General features: G+C 39.4%; 1 protein-coding gene across 1 annotated transcript in view; it reads left to right on the forward strand.

Annotated features, from left to right (window-relative positions):
* The window catches only part of Etfa (electron transfer flavoprotein subunit alpha), an 86,989-nt gene that overhangs the window by 30,049 nt on the left and 35,498 nt on the right, over nt 1–21,442 (forward strand). The window contains exon 9 of the mRNA XM_076851168.2: nt 1,744–1,826. Coding sequence (XP_076707283.1) covers nt 1,744–1,826 — 83 coding nt within the window. The remainder of the gene's footprint in view (nt 1–1,743; nt 1,827–21,442) is intronic.

The raw sequence follows: 21,442 nt of genomic DNA on the forward strand, positions 1-21,442 counted from the left end.
CTTCAACCTGTTTTCAGAAATGGACAAAGCTAGTTGGCAAGAAAATCAGTTAAGGGCACATCTATCATCTGGATATAATTGTTATCTGTAGACTTCATCCAACAACATACTCTTCTCAAGTTCATATAGATCATTCACCAAGGTAAACCACATTCTGAGCTGTAAATCACACCTTAACAAATTTAAGAATAGAGACTACACCATGTCTGTTCTCAAACTACAGTGAATTTTAACTAAAAACTAATAACAGAAGGCTAGTTGGGAAATCCCCAATACCTGAAGGTGGAAGAACACACTTCTAAGTAACACAGGAATAAATGAAGAAATATCCAGAGATATTTTTAAATATTTTGAACTAAGTAAAAATGAAGACATCAAAATGTGACTAAGTAGTCCTGAGAGGGTCTTTTATAGTACTGAATGCAAATATTAGAAGCTAAAAAACCACTCATCAGAGCTTCTACCTTTGGAAACAAGAAAAAGAAGAGCAAATCAAATCCAAAGTAGGCAGAAACAAATAATAAATAAAAATTAGAGTACAAATGGGTGAAATTGAAAACAGGAAACCAATACAGAAAATCAGTGAAATCGAGATGGTTGCAGAGGATAATAATTACCCAGAATAGTCATTGTAAAATGAAGGGGATTGACCTACGGGTTGATAGACGATGACACAGTAGTAAAGGGTGGCATAATCTGATGACATGAGCTTCACAGCTGAAGGCTTTTATGGTGGAAAGAGGAAGAATTTTCTAAGTCCCACCTCCAGGCCCAGTGTTATGAAGGTGGTGGCAGACAAAGTTATCTCAGCTGGAGAGGATTGCAGGGAAGTTGGTGTCCTCAGGGAATATGTATGTTTTAGTTAGAACAGGAAAAAAAAAAAAAAGAATTTTGGTTTGCTGATATCGGGATGAGTTTCAGAAATCACAGTTCTGGGTTCCTAGAATTGAGGAGGAATAAAAGATGCCTGCAGATTAGGGAGCTTGAAAAGTACTACAAGGAGCAGTGTAGGAATTATGAAGGTCTTGGGCTAGTCTGGGGCTTCTTGCAGTATGTCTTAAGTAAAGGGCAGGATGTGATTAGTCCTGGCTGACTCTAGAGAGAGAGAGTGGTGGTGAGCCTGAGAGTGATGGGGGTAGTGAGTTATATTGTCTATTGCTCCCTCTTGTCCTCTCTAGCCAGTGATGAAGAGGCCTGAGGTTCATCTTTGATTCTTGCAGGGGGAAGGAGTGGTTTTACTCTAAGGATAAGTTTCCTTGTTGACTCCTATTGAATAAGGATAGAAAACCAGTTAAATTTTTATTTGCTTATTTGAGAGCAAGCATTGGTTAAACTTTTATCTTGTGTTATATAGAATTCTTCATCTGGTCATAGAGATACTGATATTTTAGTGCCTTTCTTCAAAATTTGTGAAGTTATTACTTATTAAAGTTATTACTTTTTAAAGGAGCATTATATAATGACATCCTATAGGATTATAATGTAGATTTTATGAATGCCTTTCTGATAAAGCAAGCAAAAGAAGTCAAATTCAAAATCTGAAATTTGTGTGTATTAAGTAGAAGGTATTTTCTTGGAAAATGTACTATTAGTATTTAGAATTCTCATGACATGGATTTTCTCAAAAGTAAGTCCTTTATAATATATGTTTCTAACTTATTAATGTCTTTGTTTGCAATTGTTGAATATATCACTAGGTAAATAATAAAGCTTGAAAAAAAATTACCCTTTTTCCCTCCTTAGTTGGTGCTTCCCGTGCTGCTGTTGATGCTGGCTTTGTTCCCAATGACATGCAAGTTGGTCAGACAGGAAAAATAGTAGCACCAGTAAGTATTGCCATAAAATATGCCATGCAGAATTCTGTGGGGATAAGCACTGTATGTATTTGTTGAACAATAATCTCAGTGATTTATACCTTACTAAATGTTTCTGAGCAGTTTGCCATGCCCAGTGTGGATGTCTCCTTTCTACAAGGTCTGCAGATTTCTTGATCTCAATAAAATGTTTAGTAGTTTTTAAACCAGAATTATTTTTCAAATTTTTCAGACCAGCAGAACATTTCATTAAATGAAATCATATGATAACATCAACTATGAAACTTACAAAAGTAGCATTTTATTATTGTTATTGTTATTACATTTTGTGTGTATATGTACAGTGCTGAGAATTCAACCTAAAGCTTTGTGCATGCTAGGCAAGAGCTGAGCTATATTCCCATCATTATTTTATTATTAAGTTGATTTTGTAAATTCATATTGTTTGCCAGAAAGTCTTTAGAGTATAAAATCAATCAGTAAAAATTATAACCTCTTTTAATGAAGCCAGGGATTTTGCAGTTGGGAGCTGTGAATGACAATTTTTGTCTTATATCTTCTTGAACACCTAGTTTATTTCTACATTTTGTTTGGTAGTAAAATTCTGATTCATGTAGATAAGTGATACTAGAATGTTACTTCTTGAGTTAAATCTTCCCAAAACTTGCACAGTAGGAAATTTTGATTTCAAAATTCACAGATAATATCTAATGACTGCTCATATTTATTAGGTAATAACAATTTTTTAGTGAATCTTATTTTCAGCCAGTTTAATCCTTTATTGCATGAGAAAATGTGTTTATGTAATTAAAAGCAAAGTGTGTGGTTTTTAAAAAACATTTTTAGACCTTTGTTTTTGTTTACTTTTTTTTTTATGTTGTGCTAGGGACCAAACCCTGTACCTCACACGTGCTGGGCAAGCATTCTGCTGCTGAGCCCCAGCCCCAGCCCGCAAAATGTGTTTTTTATTACTTCAAAACAAGATATTAAATCATATTCATTTAAAAAATATATCTCAGTGCCCTATTCACTGAAAATTTCAAAATAGCATAGTTTTTAAAGGCTTATCTTTGAAGTTTGTTTTGAACTATCTGCTTAAGTCTTTTGCCCTTTAAAATTGGGCTACTTGTTTCTTATTGTTTCTTTTTAAGAGTTCTTTACATAAAGTATACAAATTATTTGTCAGATATGTATCCTGAGTTTATTTTAATTTTGATAAAGTCCAGTGAAGCGTCTTTCTTCTTTTGGCTTCTTTTTGTTATTCTGCTCATTTGAAGTCAGGTAAGATCTCAAAACTTAATACAGGCACTAAAACTATTCATAAATTAAGTCAAAACACCATGTGACCTGCTTGCTTGTCACACTACATTAGTCTGGCTGTGAGAGTGGATTTATTGAGCAGATGAGCTTGAGCCTTCCATGGCATTTAATTAGGTGTGGCACACATATATTTTTTTTGTGGAAATCTTGCTTGTCCAGTCTTACATGAGTAGACATCTTCAGGCCTGAATAAAGGATCATCAGCTCTCCTAATAAAAAATACTTCTACAAGAAATTCAGAGTTGAGGTGACAAACTTTTACTTATTTTGTCAGAAAATGAGCTTTTGTGGTTGTTTAATAACAGAGGGCAGGGAGTAACTGGTAGCATCCTTTTTTGTATGTAATTAACTCATAGAATCAGCTTTATTCACCATTGCTCTTATGAATATAGAATTATTAAATTTTTTGATAAGGAAAATATATATATTAAATACATTGAAGACTTTAATGTAAGTCATACAGCTCCCCAGAGAATTCTGATTTATTAACTCTGGAGTTAGGTATGGATATTTTGTGTGTATCTTTTTTTTTTAAACTCTAATTTTTTTTTAATAACCTCAAATTTCCAGAAGACTTGCAAGAACAGAACAAACCTTTTTTTTAAAAAAAATATTTGGGGCTGGGGATGTGGCTCAAGTGGTAGCGCGCTCGCCTGGCATGCGTGCGGCCTGGGTTTGATCCTCAGCACCACATACAAACAAAGATGTTGTGTCCGCCGATAACTAAAAAATAAATATTAAAAAATAAAAAAATGTTTATTTTTTAGTTGTGGTTGGACATAATACCTTTATTTTGTTTATTTATTTTTATGTGATACCGAGGATCGAACCCAGGGCATCACACGTGCTAGGCGAGCGCTCTACTGCTAAGCCACAACCCCAGCCCCAGAACACACCATTTTTTGTGAGTGGTCTATTTGAGACAAAGTTGCTGGGATGATACCCTGTCATCCCTAAATATGTTATAAAGCAAAATCTCCTACATATCCACAGTGCAACCTTTAAAATCAGAACATTAATAATACTATCTAATCATCAGACTCCATTCACTTTTGCCTATTATTTCAATAATGTCCTTTATAGCAGAATGATCTAGTTCAGAATCATGAATTGCATTACCTTTGTCTTGTGCCCTTTAATCTTTGTTCCTCATTCTTACTTTGATTTCATGAGAGACTTAAAGACTATATAGCTTCCTTAAGAAGTGTCTCTTCAAATCTTTTGCCTTTATTAATAGAATTACTTGTTTTATTATTGAATTGTAAATTGTATATTCTGATAATGAGTTTCTTGTTATATACACATTTTTCCTCCTTATTTTTTTAATATGTTGAATCAACATTGCTTGGTTTTTATTTGTTAAGCCTCTTTGAATTACTGTGATAAACCATAGCTGATTATATGTTCTCATTTTAATTTATTATTGTTTTTTATTTATTAATACATCATTAAGAATTTTTTTGGTCTGACTTTATCAGGATGTTCTCTGATTTTCTTTTTTAAAAGTCTTTGGTTTCTTTTTTAAAATTTTAAAATTCTTTTTAGTTATACATGACAGTAGAATGTATTTTGACGTATTATGCATACATGGAACATAACCTCCTGTTTTTCTTGTTGTACATGATGAGGAGTTACACTGCTTGTGAATTTCTTTGTATGGTTTCAGTATCAACATTGCATTGACTTTATAAAAGGTTGGAAGGTGTTCCCACTGTATACTTTGGGTTTGTGTAAACTTGGTGTTATTTATTTATTTCTTGGATATTTGGTAGAATTCATTAGTGTAGCCATCTGAGACTGGAATTTTCTTTGTTGGCATATTTGATAATATACTCAGTTTCTTTCATATATTTAGGAATATTCAGATTTTTTTATTCGATTTTGCTATGGGGTGTGTTTCAAGGAGTTGGCCCATTTCTTTTAAGGTGTCAAGTGTGTTTAATAAAGTTGTTTATAATCTTGCTTTGTTTTCCTTTTATTGTCTGTAATTTCTAGAGTGATAGTCTCTTTCATTTCTGGTATTGGTAGTTTGTGCCTTATTTTTCCCCTCCCTTTATCATCAGTCTGTCCAGAAGCTTATGAAAATTTAAAAAATGGTTTTTAGTGACCCAACTTTTAAAAGTAATACCTTTAGGGGCTGGGGATGTGGCTCAAGTGGTAGCACGCTCGCCTGGCATGCGCGAGGTGCTGGGTTCGATCCTCAGCACCACATAAAAATAAAATAAAGATGTCGTGTCCACCAAAAACTAAAAAATAAATATAAAAAATAATACCTTTATTGAAATGTAATTCACATATTATACAGTTCACCCAATAAAGTGTTTAAATTTAGTGGGGTTTTTTTTTTGTGTGTGTATTCGTGGAGTGGTATACCTCAGTTTCAGATCATTTTCATTACTTCAAAAAGAAACTCCAGGCGCTGGGGTTGTAACTCAGTGGTAGAGTACATGCCTAGCAAGTGTGAGGCACTGGGTTTGATCCTCAGCACCACATAAAAATAAATAAATAAAGATATTATATCCATTTACAACAACAACAACAACAAAAAGAAACTCCATACATATTTTCTTTCCAACTCCCCTATTCTGGGCAATTTGCTAATCTACTTTCTGTGCATACAGATTTGCTTTTTATATATGAAGTCAGAATATTTTATTTATTTGAAGTTTTTTATTTTATTTATATGAAATCAGAATATTTGTTTTTTTGCAGTGTTTTCCTATTTAGTATGATGTTTTGAAGATTCATCTATGTAGCATTCCTTTTTATTGACAAATAGTATTTCTTTGTATCATTTTATTTATGCATTCATCACTTGGTGGACATCTGTGTTGTTTATACTTCTTAACTATTATAAATAATGTTACTGTGAACATTCATGTACACATTTGTGTGCACATGTTTTCATTTCTCTTATTTATATACCTAGGAGTGAAACTGATGAATCATATGGTAACTTAATGTTTAACCTTCTGAGGAATTGCCAGTTTTTCCAGAACAGTTATACCAACAATGAACCAACTTCCATGCTTGTTAATTTTTTTCCATTCTTTACCCGTTTTCCATTTTATTGATTTATATATTTTATTTCTTCCTTATAATTTGGGTTTACTATGCTTCTATTAATTTTGTATTTTTCATGCTTTTAAATGTAAATAATAAAGCTGCCTACTTTTCTCTAAGCATCCCTTTAGCTGCATTTCCCAAGTTTTGCTATGTTGTTCATCTCAAACTATTTTTTAAATTAATTTTTATTGTTGGTTGTTCAAAACATTACATAGTTCTTGATATATCATATTTCACACTTTGATTCAAGTGGGATATGAACTCCCATTTTTACCCCGTATACAGATTGCAGAATCACATCAATTGCACATCCATTGATTTACATTTTGCCATACTAGTGTCTGTTGTATTCTGCTGCCTTTCCTATCCTCTACTATCCCCCCCTCCCCCCTCCCCTCCCCTCTTCTCTCTCTACCCCCTCTACTGTAATTCATTTCTCCCCCTTATATTTTTCCCCCTTTCCCCTCACTTCCTCTTGTATGTAATTTTGTATACCCCTGAGGGTCTCCTTCCATTTACATGCAATTTCCCTTCTCTCTCCCTTTCCCTCCCACCTCTCATCCCTGTTTAATGTTAATCTTCTTCTCATGCTCTTTGTCCCTACTCTGTTCTTAGTTACTCTCCTTATATCAAAGAAGACATTTGGCATTTGTTTTTAAGGGATTGGCTAGCTTCACTTAGCATAATCTGCTCTAATGCCATCCATTTCCCTCCAAATTCTATGATTTTGTCATTTTTTAATGCAGAGTAATACTCCATTGTGTATAAATGCCACATTTTTTTTATCCATTCGTCTATTGAAGGGCATCTAAGTTGGTTCCACAGTCTTGCTATTGTGAATTGTGCTGCTATGAACATGGATGTAGCAGTGTCCCTATAGTGTGCTCTTTTTAGGTCTTTAGGGAATAGACCAAGTAGGGAATAGCTGGGTCAAATGGTGGTTCCATTCCGAGCTTTCCAAGAAATCTCCATACTGCTTTCCAAATTGGCCGCACCAATTTGCAGTCCCACCAGCAATGTACAAGTGAACCCTTTTCCCCACATCCTCGCCAGCACTTGTTGTTGTTTGACTTCCTAATGGCTGCCAATCTTACTGGAGTGAGATGGTATCTTAGGGTGGTTTTGATTTGCATTTCTCTGACTGCTAGAGATGGTGAGCATTCTTTCATGTACTTGTTGATTGATTGTATGTCCTCCTCTGAGAAATGTCTGTTCAGATCCTTGGCCCATTTGTTGATTGGGTTATTTGTTATCTTATTGTCTAATTTTTTTAGTTCTTTGTATATTCTGGATATTAGGGCTCTGTCTGAAGTGTGAGGAGTAAAGATTTGTTCCCAGGACGTAGGCTCCCTATTTACCTCTCTTATTGTTTCTTTTTTTTTTTTTTTTTTTAAATTAATTTTTATTGTAGGTTGTTCAAAACATTACATAGTTTTTGATATATCATAATTCACACTTTGATTCAAGTGGGATATGAACTCCCATTTTTACCCCATATACAGATTGCAGAATCACATCAGTTGCACATTGATTTACATATTGCCATTCTGGAGTCTGTTGTATTCTGCTGCCTTTCCCATCCTCCGCTATCCCCCCTCCCCCCTCCCCTCCCCTCTTCTCTCTCTACCCCCTCTACTGTAATTCATTTCTCCCCCTTATATTTTCCCTCCTTTCCCCTCACTTCCTCTTGTATGTAATTTTGTATACCCCTGAGGGTCTCCTTCCATTTACATGCAATTTCCCTTCTCTCTCCCTTTCCCTCCCACCTCTCATCCCTGTTTAATGTTAATCTTCTTCTCATGCTCTTCTTCCCTACTCTGTTCTTAGTAACTCTCCTTATATCAAAGAAGACATTTGGCATTTGTTTTTAAGGGATTGGCTAGCTTCACTTAGCATAATCTGCTCTAATGCCATCCATTTCCCTCCAAATTCTATGATTTTGTCATTTCTTAATGCAGAGTAATACTCCATTGTGTATAAATGCCACATTTTTTTTATCCATTCGTCTATTGAAGGGCATCTAGGTTGGTTCCACAGTCTTGCTATTGTGAATTGTGCTGCTATGAACATGGATGTAGCAGTGTCCCTATAGTGTGCTCTTTTTAGGTCTTTAGGGAATAGACCGAGTAGTGGAATAGCTGGATCAAATGGTGGTTCCATTCCGAGCTTTCCAAGAAATCTCCATACTGCTTTCCAAATTGGCCGCACCAATTTGCAGTCCCACCAGCAATGTACAAGAGTACCCTTTTCTCCACATCCTCGCCAGCACTTGTTGCTGTTTGACTTCCTAATGGCTGCCAATCTTACTGGAGTGAGATGGTATCTTAGGGTGGTTTTGATTTGCATTTCTCTGACTGCTAGAGATGGTGAGCATTTTTTCATATACTTGTTGATTGATTGTATGTCCTCCTCTGAGAAATTTCTGTTCAGGTCCTTGGCCCATTTGTTGATTGGGTTATTCGTTATCTCATTGTCTAATTTTTTTAGTTCTTTGTATATTCTGGATATTAGGGCTCTGTCTGAAGTGTGAGGAGTAAAGATTTGTTCCCAGGACGTAGGCTCCCTATTCACCTCTCTTATTGTTTCTTTTGCTGAGAAAAAACTTTTTAGTTTTAGTAAGTCCCATTTGTTGATTCTAGTTATTAACTGTTGTGCTATGGGTGTCCTATTGAGGAATTTGGAGCCCGACCCCACAGTATGTAGATCATAGCCAACTTTTTCTTCTATCAGACGCCATGTCTCTGATTTGATATCAAGTTCCTTGATCCACTTTGAGTTAACTTTTGTGCATGGCGAGAGAAAGGGATTCAGTTTCATTTTGTTGCATATGGATTTCCAGTTTTCCCAACACCATTTGTTGAAGATGCTATCCTTCTTCCATTTCATGCTTTTAGCCCCTTTATCAAATATAAGATAGTTGTAGTTTTGTGGATTGGTTTCTGTGTCCTCTATTCTGTACCATTGGTCCACCTGCCTGTTTTGGTACCAGTACCATGCTGTTTTTGTTACTATTGCTCTGTAGTATAGTTTGAAGTCTGGTATAGCTATGCCGCCTGATTCACATTTCCTGCTTAGAATTGTTTTTGCTATTCTGGGTCTTTTATTTTTCCATATGAATTTCATGATTGCTTTCTCTATTTCTACAAGAAATGCCGTTGGGATTTTGATTGGCATTGCATTAAACCTATAGAGAACTTTTGGTAATATCGCCATTTTGATGATGTTACTTCTACCTATCCATGAACAGGGTATATTTTTCCATCTTCTAAGATCTTCTTCTATTTCTCTCTTTAGGGTTCTGTAGTTTTCATTGTATAAGTCTTTCACCTCTTTTGTTAGGTTGATTCCCAAGTATTTTATTTTCTTTGAGGATATTGTGAATGGGGTGGTTGTCCTCATTTCCATTTCAGAGGATTTGTTGCTGATATACAGGAATGCCTTTGATTTATGCGTGTTGATCTTATAGCCTGCCACTTTGCTGAATTCATTTACTAGCTCTAATAGTTTCTTTGTAGACCCTTTTGGGTCTGCTAGATATAGAATCATGTCATCTGCAAATAGTGATAATTTGAGTTCTTCTTTTCCTATTTTTATGCCTTTAATTTCTTTCGTCTGTCTAATTGCTCTGGCCAGTGATTCGAGAACTATGTTGAACAGAAGTGGTGAGAGAGGGCATCCCTGTCTTGTTCCAGATTTTAGAGGGAACGCCTTCAGTTTTTCTCCATTCAGAATGATGCTAGCCTGAGGCTTAGCATAGATTGCTTTTACAATGTTGAGGTATGTTCCTGTTATCCCTAGTTTTTCTAGAGTTTTGAACATAAAGGGATGCTGTACTTTGTCGAATGCTTTTTCCGCATCTATCGAGATGACCATATGGTTCTTATTTTTAAGCCTGTTGATGTGGTGAATAACATTTATTGATTTCCGTATATTGAACCAACCTTGCATCCCAGGGATAAATCCTACCTGATCATGGTGCACAATTTTTTTGATATGTTTTTGTATCCGGTTCGCAAGAAGTTTATTGAGGATTTTTGCATCTAGGTTCATTAGAGATATTGGTCTGTAGTTTTCTTTCTTTGAAGTGTCTTTGTCTGGTTTAGGAATCAGGGTGATGTTGGCCTCATAGAATGAATTTGGAAGTTCTCCCTCTTTTTCTATTTCCTTAAATAGCTTGAAAAGTATTGGTGTTAATTCCTCTTTAAAGGTTTTGAAAAACTCTGCTGTATACCCATCCGGTCCTGGGCTTTTCTTAGTTGGTAGTCTTTTGATGGTATCTTCTATTTCCTCAATTGATATTGGTCTGTTTAGGTTGTCAATATCCTCTTGGCTCAATCTGGGCAAATCATATGACTTAAGAAATTTATCGATGCCTTCACTATCTTCTATTTTATTGGAGTATAAGGATTCAAAATAATTTCTGATAATCTTCTGTATTTCTGAAGTGTCTGTTGTGATATTGCCTTTTTCATCCCGTATGCTGGTAATTTGAGTTCTCTCTCTTCTTCTCTTTGTTAGCGTGGCTAAGGGTCTGTCGATTTTATTTATTTTTTCAAAGAACCAACTTTTAGTTTTGTCAATTTTTTCAATTGTTTCTTTCGTTTTGATTTCATTAATTTCAGCTCTGATTTTAATTATTTCTTGTCTTCTACTTCTTTTGCTGTTTTTTTGCTCTTCTTTTTCTAGGATTTTGAGTTGAAGTATTAGATCATTTATTTGTTGGTTTTTTCTTTTTTTAAGGAATGAACTCCAAGCAATAAATTTTCCTCTTAGAACAGCTTTCAATGTGTCCCATAGATTCCGATATGTTGTGTCTGTGTTTTCATTTATCTCTAAGAATTTTTTAATTTCCTCCTTGATGTCTTCTATAACCCATTGATCATTCAGTAACCTATTGTTCATTCTCCAAGTGATGCATGATTTTTCCTTACTTCTTTTATTGTTGATTTTCAATTTCATTCCATTATGATCAGATAATATGCATGGTATTATCTCTACTCCTTTATATTGTCTAATAGTTGCCCTGTGACATAATATATGATCTATTTTTGAGAAGGATCCATGTGCTGCTGAGAAAAAAGTGTAACTGCTTGATGTTGGGTGGTATATTCTATATATGTCAATTAAGTCTAGGTTATTAATTGTGTTATTGAGCTCTATAGTTTCCTTATTCAACTTTTGTTTGGAAGATCTGTCCAGTGGTGAGAGAGGTGTGTTGAAGTCTCCCATGATTATTGTATGGTGGTCTATTAGACTCTTGAACTTGAGAAGAGTTTGTTTGATGAACATAGCTGCACCATTGTTAGGGGCATATATATTTATAATTGTTATGTCTTGTTGGTGTATGGTTCCCTTGAGAAGTATGTAGTGTCCCTCTTCATCCCTTTTGATTAACTTTGGCTTGAAATCTATTTTATTTGAAATGAGTATGGACACTCCTGCTTGTTTGCGAAGTCCATATGAGTGATATGATTTTTCCCAACCTTTCACCTTCAGTCTATGTATGTCTTTTCCTATCAGATGTGTCTCCTGAAGGCAGCATATTGTTGGGTCTTGTTTAGTGATCCATTCTGCTAGCCTGTGTCTCTTAATTGGTGAGTTTAAGCCATTAACATTTAGAGTTATTATTGAGATATGGTTTGTTCTTCCAGCCATATTTGTTTATTTATGTTACTAAACATGGTTTGTTTTCCTCTTTGATTATTCCCCCCCACCTTTACTGTACTACCTCCCGCTGTTGGTTTTCATTGATATTTTCCATTTCCTCTTCCTGTAATATTTTGCCGAGGATGTTTTGAAGAGCTGGTTTTCTAGCTGCAAATTCTTTTAACTTTTGTTTATCATGGAAGGTTTTAATTTCATCTTCCATCCTGAAGCTTAATTTCGCGGGATACACAATTCTTGGTTGGAACCCCTTTTCTTTCAACGTTTGAAATATGTTATTCCAGGATCTTCTAGCTTTCAGAGTCTGTGTTGAAAGATCAGCTGTTATCCTGATTGGTTTACCCCTAAATGTAATCTGCTTCCTTTCTCTTGTAGCTTTTAAAATTCTCTCCTTATTCTGTATGTTGGGCATCTTCATTATAATGTGTCTAGGTGTGGCTCTCTTATGATTTTGCACATTCGGCGTCCTGTAGGCTTCTAGGATTTGGGATTCTGTCTCATTCTTCAAGTCTGGGAAGTTTTCTCGTATTATTTCGTTGAATAGATTGGTCATTCCTTTGGTTTGGACCTCAATACCTTCCTGTATCCCCATGACCCTTAAGTTGGGTCTCTTTATGTTATCCCATATTTCTTGAATGTTCTGCTCATGGTTTCTTAACAGCTTTGCTGAGCTGTCTATGTTCTTCTCCAGTTGAAATACTTTGTCTTCATTGTCTGATGTTCTATCTTCTAAGTGTTCTACTCTGCTGGTAGTATTCTCAATTGAGTTTTTAAGTTGGTTTATTGTTTCCTGCATTTCCAGGATTTCTGTTTGTTTGTTTTTTATAACCTCTATCTCCCTATATAATTGATCTTTTGCTTCTTGGATTTGTTTGTGTAATTTATTGTCGAAGTGGTCGAAGTGGTCTTTCATTGTCTGATTTTGCTGTCTAATGTCTTCCTTGAGACTCCAGATCATCTGAAGCATGTATATCCTGAATTCTTTATCTGACATTCCATCTGCTGCAGATATTACCTCTTCTAAAGTTGAGTTGACCTGCATTGCTTGTGGTCCTTTCTTTCCTTGTCTTTTCATACTGATCGCGTTTCGTTCTTCTGGTAGCCACGCCCCCGTATCTGGTGCAAGAGACCTCAGTTGTCAGCACTGGTGGGGGCTGTAGCTGGGAGACCCGCGCCGCGCGGCTCCCGCCGGCTCCTGCGTCAGCGTCGCCTCAGCTCCCGCCGGTTCCCGTGCCGCTGCCGCGGTTCCCGCCAGCTCCGTCCGGCTCCCTCGCCGCTCCTGCTAATTTAGAGTCCGCTGGGAAGGAATCTCTTTGGCCGATCTTTGGTGACTTCCCCTCTCTGCTATGGCGGGCCCCTGGCTCCTTGCAGGAGTGACCGAAGGGAGAGGTGGAACTGGCTTGTCTCTGGTCTGATATAATCTCTGGTTTTAGATCCCAGTTCGCTAATTCATAGAGGCTTGGTTAGATTTCCTTCCCATCCTCTCAAGGTGGGGAGCCCTTTCCTGGGTGGGCAGGGCTGTTAGCAGAGCCGGAAGGGCACGTGCCTTCTGTCGGGCCAGGCGGGGACCCTTCTGGCTGCGCTGGGCCGCCGGGGGCTCCCTCAGCGCCAGGCAGATGGCGCCCGCGTGGCTAAGAGCCGGGTGGGGTAACCCTTCGCAGAGCGGGCGGGCCGCCAGGAGTGCCGGGATGGTGGGAGCTGTCTGCCGGCCGGGCAGGGACCCTTCTCGACGAGCAGGGCCGCTGGGGGCGCTTGTAAAGCCGGGCGGCTGCCGCCGCGTGTCTAAGACCCAGGCGGGCGGGGTGGCTGTTTGCAGGGCAAGAGCGGGACCGGCAGGGTAGCCGGGATGGCGGAAACTGTCTGTTGGCCGGGCAGGGACCCTTCTCGCCAAGCAGGGTTGCCGGGGGCGCTTGTAAAGCCGGGCGGCTGCAGCCTCGTGGCTAAGAACCAAGCGGGCGGGGTGGCTGTTTGCAGAACGAGAGCGGAATGGCGGGAGCTGTCTGCCGGCAGGGCGGGGACCCTTCTCGCCGAGGAGGGTCGCCGGGGGCGCTTGTAAAGCCAGGCGGCTGCAGCCTCGTGGCTAAGAACCAAGCGGGCGGGCTGGCTGTTTGCAGAACAAGAGCGGAATGGCGGGAGCTGTCTGCCGGCAGGGCGGGGACCCTTCTCGCAGAGCAGGGCCGCCGGGGGCGCTTGTAAAGCCGGGTGGCTGCCGCTGCGTGTCTAAGACCCAGGCGGGCGGGGTGGCTGTTTGCAGGGCAAGAGCGGGACCGGCAGGGTAGCCGGGATGGCGGAAACTGTCTGTTGGCCGGGCAGGGACCCTTCTCGCCAAGCAGGGTCGCCGGGGGCGCTTGTAAAGCCGGGCGGCTGCAGCCTCGTGGCTAAGAACCAAGCGGGCGGGGTGGCTGTTTGCAGAACAAGAGCGGAATGGCGGGAGCCGTCTGCCAGCAGGGCGGGGACCCTTCTCGCCGAGGAGGGTCGCCGGGGGCGCTTGTAAAGCCGGGCGGCTGCAGCCTCGTGGCTAAGAACCAAGCGGGCGGGGTGGCTGCTTGCAGAACAAGAGCGGAATGGCGGGAGCCGTCTGCCGGCAGGGCGGGGACCCTTCTCGCCGAGCAGGGTCGCCGGGGGCGCTTGTAAAGCCGGGCGGCTGCAGCCTCCTGGCTAAGAACCAAGCGGGCGGGGTGGCTGCTTGCAGAACAAGAGCGGAATGGCGGGAGCTGTCTGCCGGCAGGGCGGGGACCCTTCTCGCCGAGCAGGGTCGCCGGGGGCGCTTGTAAAGCCGGGCGGCTGCAGCCTCGTGGCTAAGAACCAAGCGGGCGGGGTGGCTGCTTGCAGAACAAGAGCGGAATGGCGGGAGCTGTCTGCCGGCAGGGCGGGGACCCTTCTCGCCGAGCAGGGTCGCCGGGGGCGCTTGTAAAGCCGGGCGGCTGCAGCCTCGTGGCTAAGAACCAAGCGGGCGGGGTGGCTGCTTGCAGAACAAGAGCGGAATGGCGGGAGCTGTCTGCCGGCAGGGCGGGGACCCTTCTCGCCGAGCAGGGTCGCCGGGGGCGTTTGTAAAGCCGGGCGGCTGCAGCCTCGTGGCTAAGAACCAAGCGGGCGGGGTGGCTGCTTGCAGAACAAGAGTGGAATGGCGGGAGCTGTCTGCCGGCAGGGCGGGGACCCTTCTCGCCGAGCAGGGCCGCCGGGGTGCTTGTAAAGCCGGGTGTCTGCAGCGGCGTGGCTAAGAACCAGCCGGGTGGGGTGGCTGTTCGCCGGGCGAAAGCAGGGCCGCCAGGGTAGCCGGGATGGCGGGCGCTGTCTGCTGGCTGGGCGGGGACCCTTCTGCCGCGCTGCTCTGGGCCGCCTGCCGCTTGCAGAAGCGGCGGGTGGCCGCGGGATTGGACTCTGAGCCCGCGCTGCCAGTCAAGTTTCACTTGTTTGGGGCAAACTGTCACGTCTAATAAACTTACTAATTCTCGGCAGGTCTCCTTTCAACGGAATTTTGCTAGAAGATCCTCAGTAGGTAGAATGTAGCTGTTTTAATTGGTGTTTCTGATCCCGTTAATGTGGAGATATTGAAAGTGCAGCTTCCTCGCCGGCCGCCATGTTGGATCCCTCTTATTGTTTCTTTTGCTGAGAAAAAACTTTTTAGTTTGAGTAAGTCCCATTTTTTGATTCTAGTTATTAACTCTTGTGCTATGGGTGTCCTATTGAGGAATTTGGAGCCCGACCCCACAGTATGTAGATCATAGCCAACTTTTTCTTCTATCAGACGCCATGTCTCTGATTTGATATCAAGTTCCTTGATCCACTTTGAGTTAACTTTTGTGCATGGCGAGAGAAAGGGATTCAGTTTCATTTTGTTGCATATGGATTTCCAGTTTTCCCAACACCATTTGTTGAAGATGCTATTCTTCCTCCATTGCATGCTTTTAGCCCCTTTATCAAATATAAGATAGTTGTAATTTTGTGGATTGGTTTCTGTGTCCTCTATTCTGTACCATTGGTCCACCCACCTGTTTTGGTACCAGTACCATGCTGTTTTTGTTACTATTGCTCTGTAGTATAGTTTGAAGTCTGGTATAGCTATACCGCCTGATTCAGACTTCCTGCGTAGAGTTGTTTTTGCTATTCTGGGTCTTTTATTTTTCCATATGAATTTCATGATTGCTTTCTCTATTTCTACAAGAAATGCCATTGGGATTTTGATTGGCATTGCATTAAACCTATAGAGAACTTTTGGTAATATCGCCATTTTGATGATGTTAGTTCTACCTATCCATGAACAGGGTATATTTTTCCATCTTCTAAGATCTTCTTCTATTTCTCTCTTTAGGGTTCTGTAGTTTTCGTTGTATAAGTCTTTCACTTCTTTTGTTAGGTTGATTCCCAAGTATTTTATTTTTTTTTTGAGGATATTGTGAATGGAGTGGTTGTCTTCATTTCCATTTCAGAGGATTTGTCGCTGATATACAGGAATGCCTTTGATTTATGCATGTTGATTTTATATCCTGCCACTTTGCTGAATTCATTTATTAGCTCTAATAGTTTCTTTGTAGACCCTTTTGGGTCTGCTAGGTATAGAATCATGTCATCTGCAAATAGTGATAATTTGAGTTCTTCTTTTCCTATTTTTATGCCTTTAATTTCTTTAGTCTGTCTAATTGCTCTGGCCAGTGTTTCGAGATCTATGTTGAACAGAAGTGGTGAGAGAGGGCATCCCTGTCTTGTTCCAGATTTTAGAGGGAATGCCTTCAGTTTTTCTCCATTCAGAATGATGCTAGCCTGAGGCTTAGCATAGATTGCTTTTACAATATTGAGGTATGTTCCTATTATCCCTAGTTTTTCTAGAGTTTTGAACATAAAGGGATGCTGTACTTTGTCGAATGCTTTTTCCGCATCTATCGAGATGATCATATGGTTCTTATTTTTAAGCCTATTGTTGTGGTGAATAACATTTATTGATTTCCGTATATTGAACCAACCTTGCATCCCAGGGATAAATCCTACCTGATCATGGTGCACAATTTTTTTGATATGTTTTTGTATCCGGTTCGCCAGAATTTTATTGAGGATTTTTGCATCTAGGTTTATTAGAGATATTGGTCTGTAGTTTTCTTTCTTTGAAGTGTCTTGGTCTGGTTTAGGAATCAGGGTGATGTTGGCCTCGTAGAATGAATTTGGAAGTTCTCCCTCTTTTTCTATTTCCTGAAATAGCTTGAAAACTATTGGTACTAGTTCCTCTTTAAAGGTTTTGTAAAACTCTGCTGTATACCCATCTGGTCCTGGGCTTTTCTTAGTTGGTAGTCTTTTGATGGTTTCTTCTATTTCCTCAATTGATATTGGTCTGTTTAGGTTGTCAATATCCTCCTGACTCAATCTGGGCAGATCATATGACTTAAGAAATTTATTGATGCCTTCACTATCTTCTATTTTATTGGAGTATAAGGTTTCAAAATAATTTCTGATAATCTTCTGTATTTCTGAAGTGTCTGTTGTGATATTGCCTTTTTCATCCCGTATGCTAGTAATTTGAGTTCTCTCTCTTCTTCTCTTCATTAGCGTGGCTAAGGGTCTGTCGATTTTATTTATTTTTTCAAAGAACCAACTTTTAGTTTTGTCAATTTTTTCAATTGTTTCTTTTGCTTCGATTTCATTAATTTCAGCTCTGATTTTAATTACTTCTTGCCTTCTACTTCTTTTGCTGTTGTTTTGCTCTTCTTTTTCTAGGACTTTGAGATGAAGTATTAGATCATTTATTTGTTGGTTTTTTTCTTTTTTTAAGGAATGAACTCCAAGCAATAAATTTTCCTCTTAGAACTGCTTTCAATGTGTCCCATAGATTCCAATATGTTGTGTCTGTGTTTTAATTTATCTCTAAGAATTTTTTAATTTCCTCCTTGATGTCTTCTATAACCTATTGATCATTCAGTAACCTGTTGTTCATTCTCCAAGTGATGCATGATTTTTCCTTACTTCTTTTATCGTTGATTTTCAATTTCATTCCATTATGATCAGATAAGATGCATGGTATTATCTCTACTCCTTTATATTGTCTAAGAGTTGCCCTGTGACATAATATATGATCTGTTTTTGAGAAGGATCCATGTGTTGCTGAGAAAAAAGTGTAACTGCTTGATCTTGGGTGGTATATTCTATATATGTCAATTAAGTCTAGGTTATTAATTATGTTATTGAGTTCTATAGTTTCCTTATTCAACTTTTGTTTGGAAGATCTGTCCAGTGGTGAGAGAGGTGTGTTGAAGTCTCCCATGATTATTATATGGTGGTCTACTAGAGTCTTGAACTTGAGAAGAGTTTGTTTGATGAACATAGCTGCACCATTGTTTGGGGCATATATATTTATGATTGTTATGTCTTGTTGGTGTATGGTTCCCTTGAGCAGTATGTAGTGTCCCTCTTTATCCCTTTTGATTAACTTTGGCTTGAAATCTATTTTTTTTGATATGAGTATGGACACTCCTGCTTGTTTCCGAAGTCCATATGAGTGATATGATTTTTCCCAACCTTTCACCTTCAGTCTATGTATGTCTTTTCCTATCAAATGCGTCTCCTGAAGGCAGCATATTGTTGGGTCTTGTTTTGTGATCCATTCTACTAGCCTGTGTCTCTTAATTGGTGAGATTAAGCCATTAACATTTAGGGTTATTATTGAGATATGGGTTGTTCTTCCAGCCATATTTGTTTATTTATGTTACTAAACATGGTTTGTTTTCCTCTTTGATTATTTCCCCCCCACTTTACTGTACTACCTCCCGCTGTTGGTTTTCATTGTTATTTTCCATTTCCTCTTCCTGTAATATTTTGCCGAGGATGTTTTGAAGAGATGGTTTTCTAGCTGCAAATTCTTTTAACTTTTGTTTATCATGGAAGGTTTTAATTTCATCTTCCATCCTGAAGCTTAATTTCGCTGGATACACAATTCTTGGTTGGAACCCATTTTCTTTCAGTGTTTGAAATATGTTTTTCCAGGATCTTCTAGCTTTCAGAGTCTGTGTTGAAAGATCAGCTGTTATCCTGATTGGTTTACCCCTAAATGTAATCTGCTTCCTTTCTCTTGTAGCTTTTAAAATTCTCCCCTTATTCTGTATGTTGGGCATCTTCATTATAATGTGTCTAGTTGTGGATCTCTTATGATTTTGCACATTCGGCGTCCTGTAGGCTTCTAGGATTTGGGATTCTGTCTCATTCTTCAAGTCTGGGAAGTTTTCTTGAATTATTTCATTGAATAGATTGCTCAGTCCTTTGGTTTGGACCTCTATACCTTCCTGTATCCCAATGACTCTTAAGTTTGGTCTCTTTATGTTATCCCATATTTCTTGAATGTTCTGCTTATGGTTTCTTAACAGTTTTGCTGAGCTGTCTATGTTCTTCTCCAGTTGAAATACTTTGTCTTCATTGTCTGATGTTCTATCTTCTAAGTGTTCTACTCTGCTGGTAGTATTCTCAATTGAGTTTTTAAGTTGGTTTATTGCTTCCTGCATTTCTAGGATTTCTGTTTGTTTGTTTTTTATAACCTCTATCTCCCTGTATAATTGATCTTTTGCTTCTTGGATTTGTTTATGTAATTCATTGTCGAAGTGGTCGAAGTGGTCTTTCATTGTCTGATTTTGCTGTCTAATGTCTTCCTTGAGACTCCAGATCATCTGAAGCATGTATATCCTGAATTCTTTATCTGACATTCCATCTGCTGCAGATATTACCTCTTCTAAAGTTGAGTTGACCTGCATTGCTTGTGGTCCTTTCTTTCCTTGTCTTTTCGTACTGATCGCGTTTCTTTCTGCTTGGTGAAACTGTTGTGTTATTGATTTTTCCCCCTATATATTTATATTGCTCTTGTATAGTTGCAAAGTCTCCCTCGGAGGCTTTGGTGGTGGTTCTGCCCCTCCTCCAATTGGGGCATGTGCCTACCACGCCGGCAGGCCGCTGGGCCTGTACTTTCGGTGGGCCTGTTCTTTTGGTGGTCGCAGGTCCGCCTACCTTGCATGCGCGGGCGGAGGCTCAGACCCTCTGCAGGCCGCTGGGCATGTTCTTCCAGTGGGTTGCAGGTCCGCCTACCTTGCAGGTGTGAGCAGCAGCTTTGCCCCTCCGCTGGCCGCTAGGCCTGTTCTGTCTGTCGGTTGCAGGTCTGTCTACCTAGCAGGCGCTGGTGGCGGCTCTGCCCCTCCCCCAACCGGAGCGATGTGTCTGGCGGGCCACTGGGCCTGTTTTGTCGGTGGTCATGGTTCCGCCTACCTTGCAGGCGCGTGGAGCAGCTGTGCCCCTCCACGGGTTTCAGGGCCTGACCTGCCGGTGGGTGGCAGGTGCGCCTACCTTGCAGGCGCGGGGGGTGGCTCTTCAAAGTATTTTTTTAATATTTATTTTTTATGTTTTAGTGGACACAATATCTTTATTTTACATTTATGTGGTTCTGAGGATCATACCCAGTTGCCTCATGCAAGCTAGGCAAGCACTCTACCACTGAGGCACAACCCCAGCCCCTCAAAGTATTTTCTAATTTAGAAAAATTTGCTTTCTAGATATTTGTAGTTTTTTCCTAGATATCTTTCTATTATGAATTTCAAATTTAATTTCATAGTATTCAGAGAATAGCTCTTACTATGTTTTAGTCTTAAAATTTATTTAGATTTATTTTATGTCCCAACATAGGCACTCTTTTGGTGAACATAACGTGTGCTCTTAGAAAGAACGTGTATTTTGCGCTTGTCAGGTGTGATGTTCTGTGAATATTAGTCAACAGGCCAAATCTGGACTGCTACCTGTTTTTGTACATGAAGTTTGTTGAAGTATATAGCCTTGATCATTCATGTTCTTATTTTTCTGTGGCTGCCTCAGCTGTACAACAGAAAAGTTGGATAGTTATGACAGAGATTCTAGAACTACAGAACTGAAAGTATTTACTATCTAACCCTTTCCAGAAAATGTTTCCTGATGACTACTCTATATCTTATATGTCCAGTTGAATTATTTTTGTCTAGTTATACCATAGATGACTGGGAGAAGGTATTAAAATCTCCAACCATGATTGTGAAATTTTTGTTTCTTACTTTAATTCTACCAGTTCTTGCTTGATGTATTTTGAAACTCTTATTATTGGGCATTTGTATATTCATGATTATTGTCCTCCTGTTAATATGGATCCATTTGTCATTATGTATTCCTCTCTTTATCTCTTTATCTTTGTCTTAAAGTCAACTTTATTTGAAACATCAAAATTAATGTATATTATATATTAATATATATATTAATCTCAGACATTATAGTTTTTAATCTCTAGAAGTTTGATTTGGTCTTTTTTATCTCTGCCTAACATTTTCAATCTTTACTTTCTTGAACATTCAGAATCTTCTTATAATTTTCATATACCACTTTGTCAGTTCTCTCATCTTTTTCATTTTTGGATAGATGTCAGTTGAATTTTTATTATGAGTCATATTTTACTGCACCTTTTCATGCCTGTAAATTTTTTCTTGGATGCCAGACATTGTGCATTCTACTTTGGAGAATGCTGGACATTTTTGTATTTCTGTAAGCATTCTTGAGCTGAGATGCAGTTGAAGTTACTTGAAGCAGTTTGATCC

The sequence above is a fragment of the Callospermophilus lateralis genome, chromosome 3 (assembly GCF_048772815.1).
Source record: "Callospermophilus lateralis isolate mCalLat2 chromosome 3, mCalLat2.hap1, whole genome shotgun sequence".
Classification (NCBI taxonomy): domain Eukaryota; kingdom Metazoa; phylum Chordata; class Mammalia; order Rodentia; family Sciuridae; genus Callospermophilus; species Callospermophilus lateralis.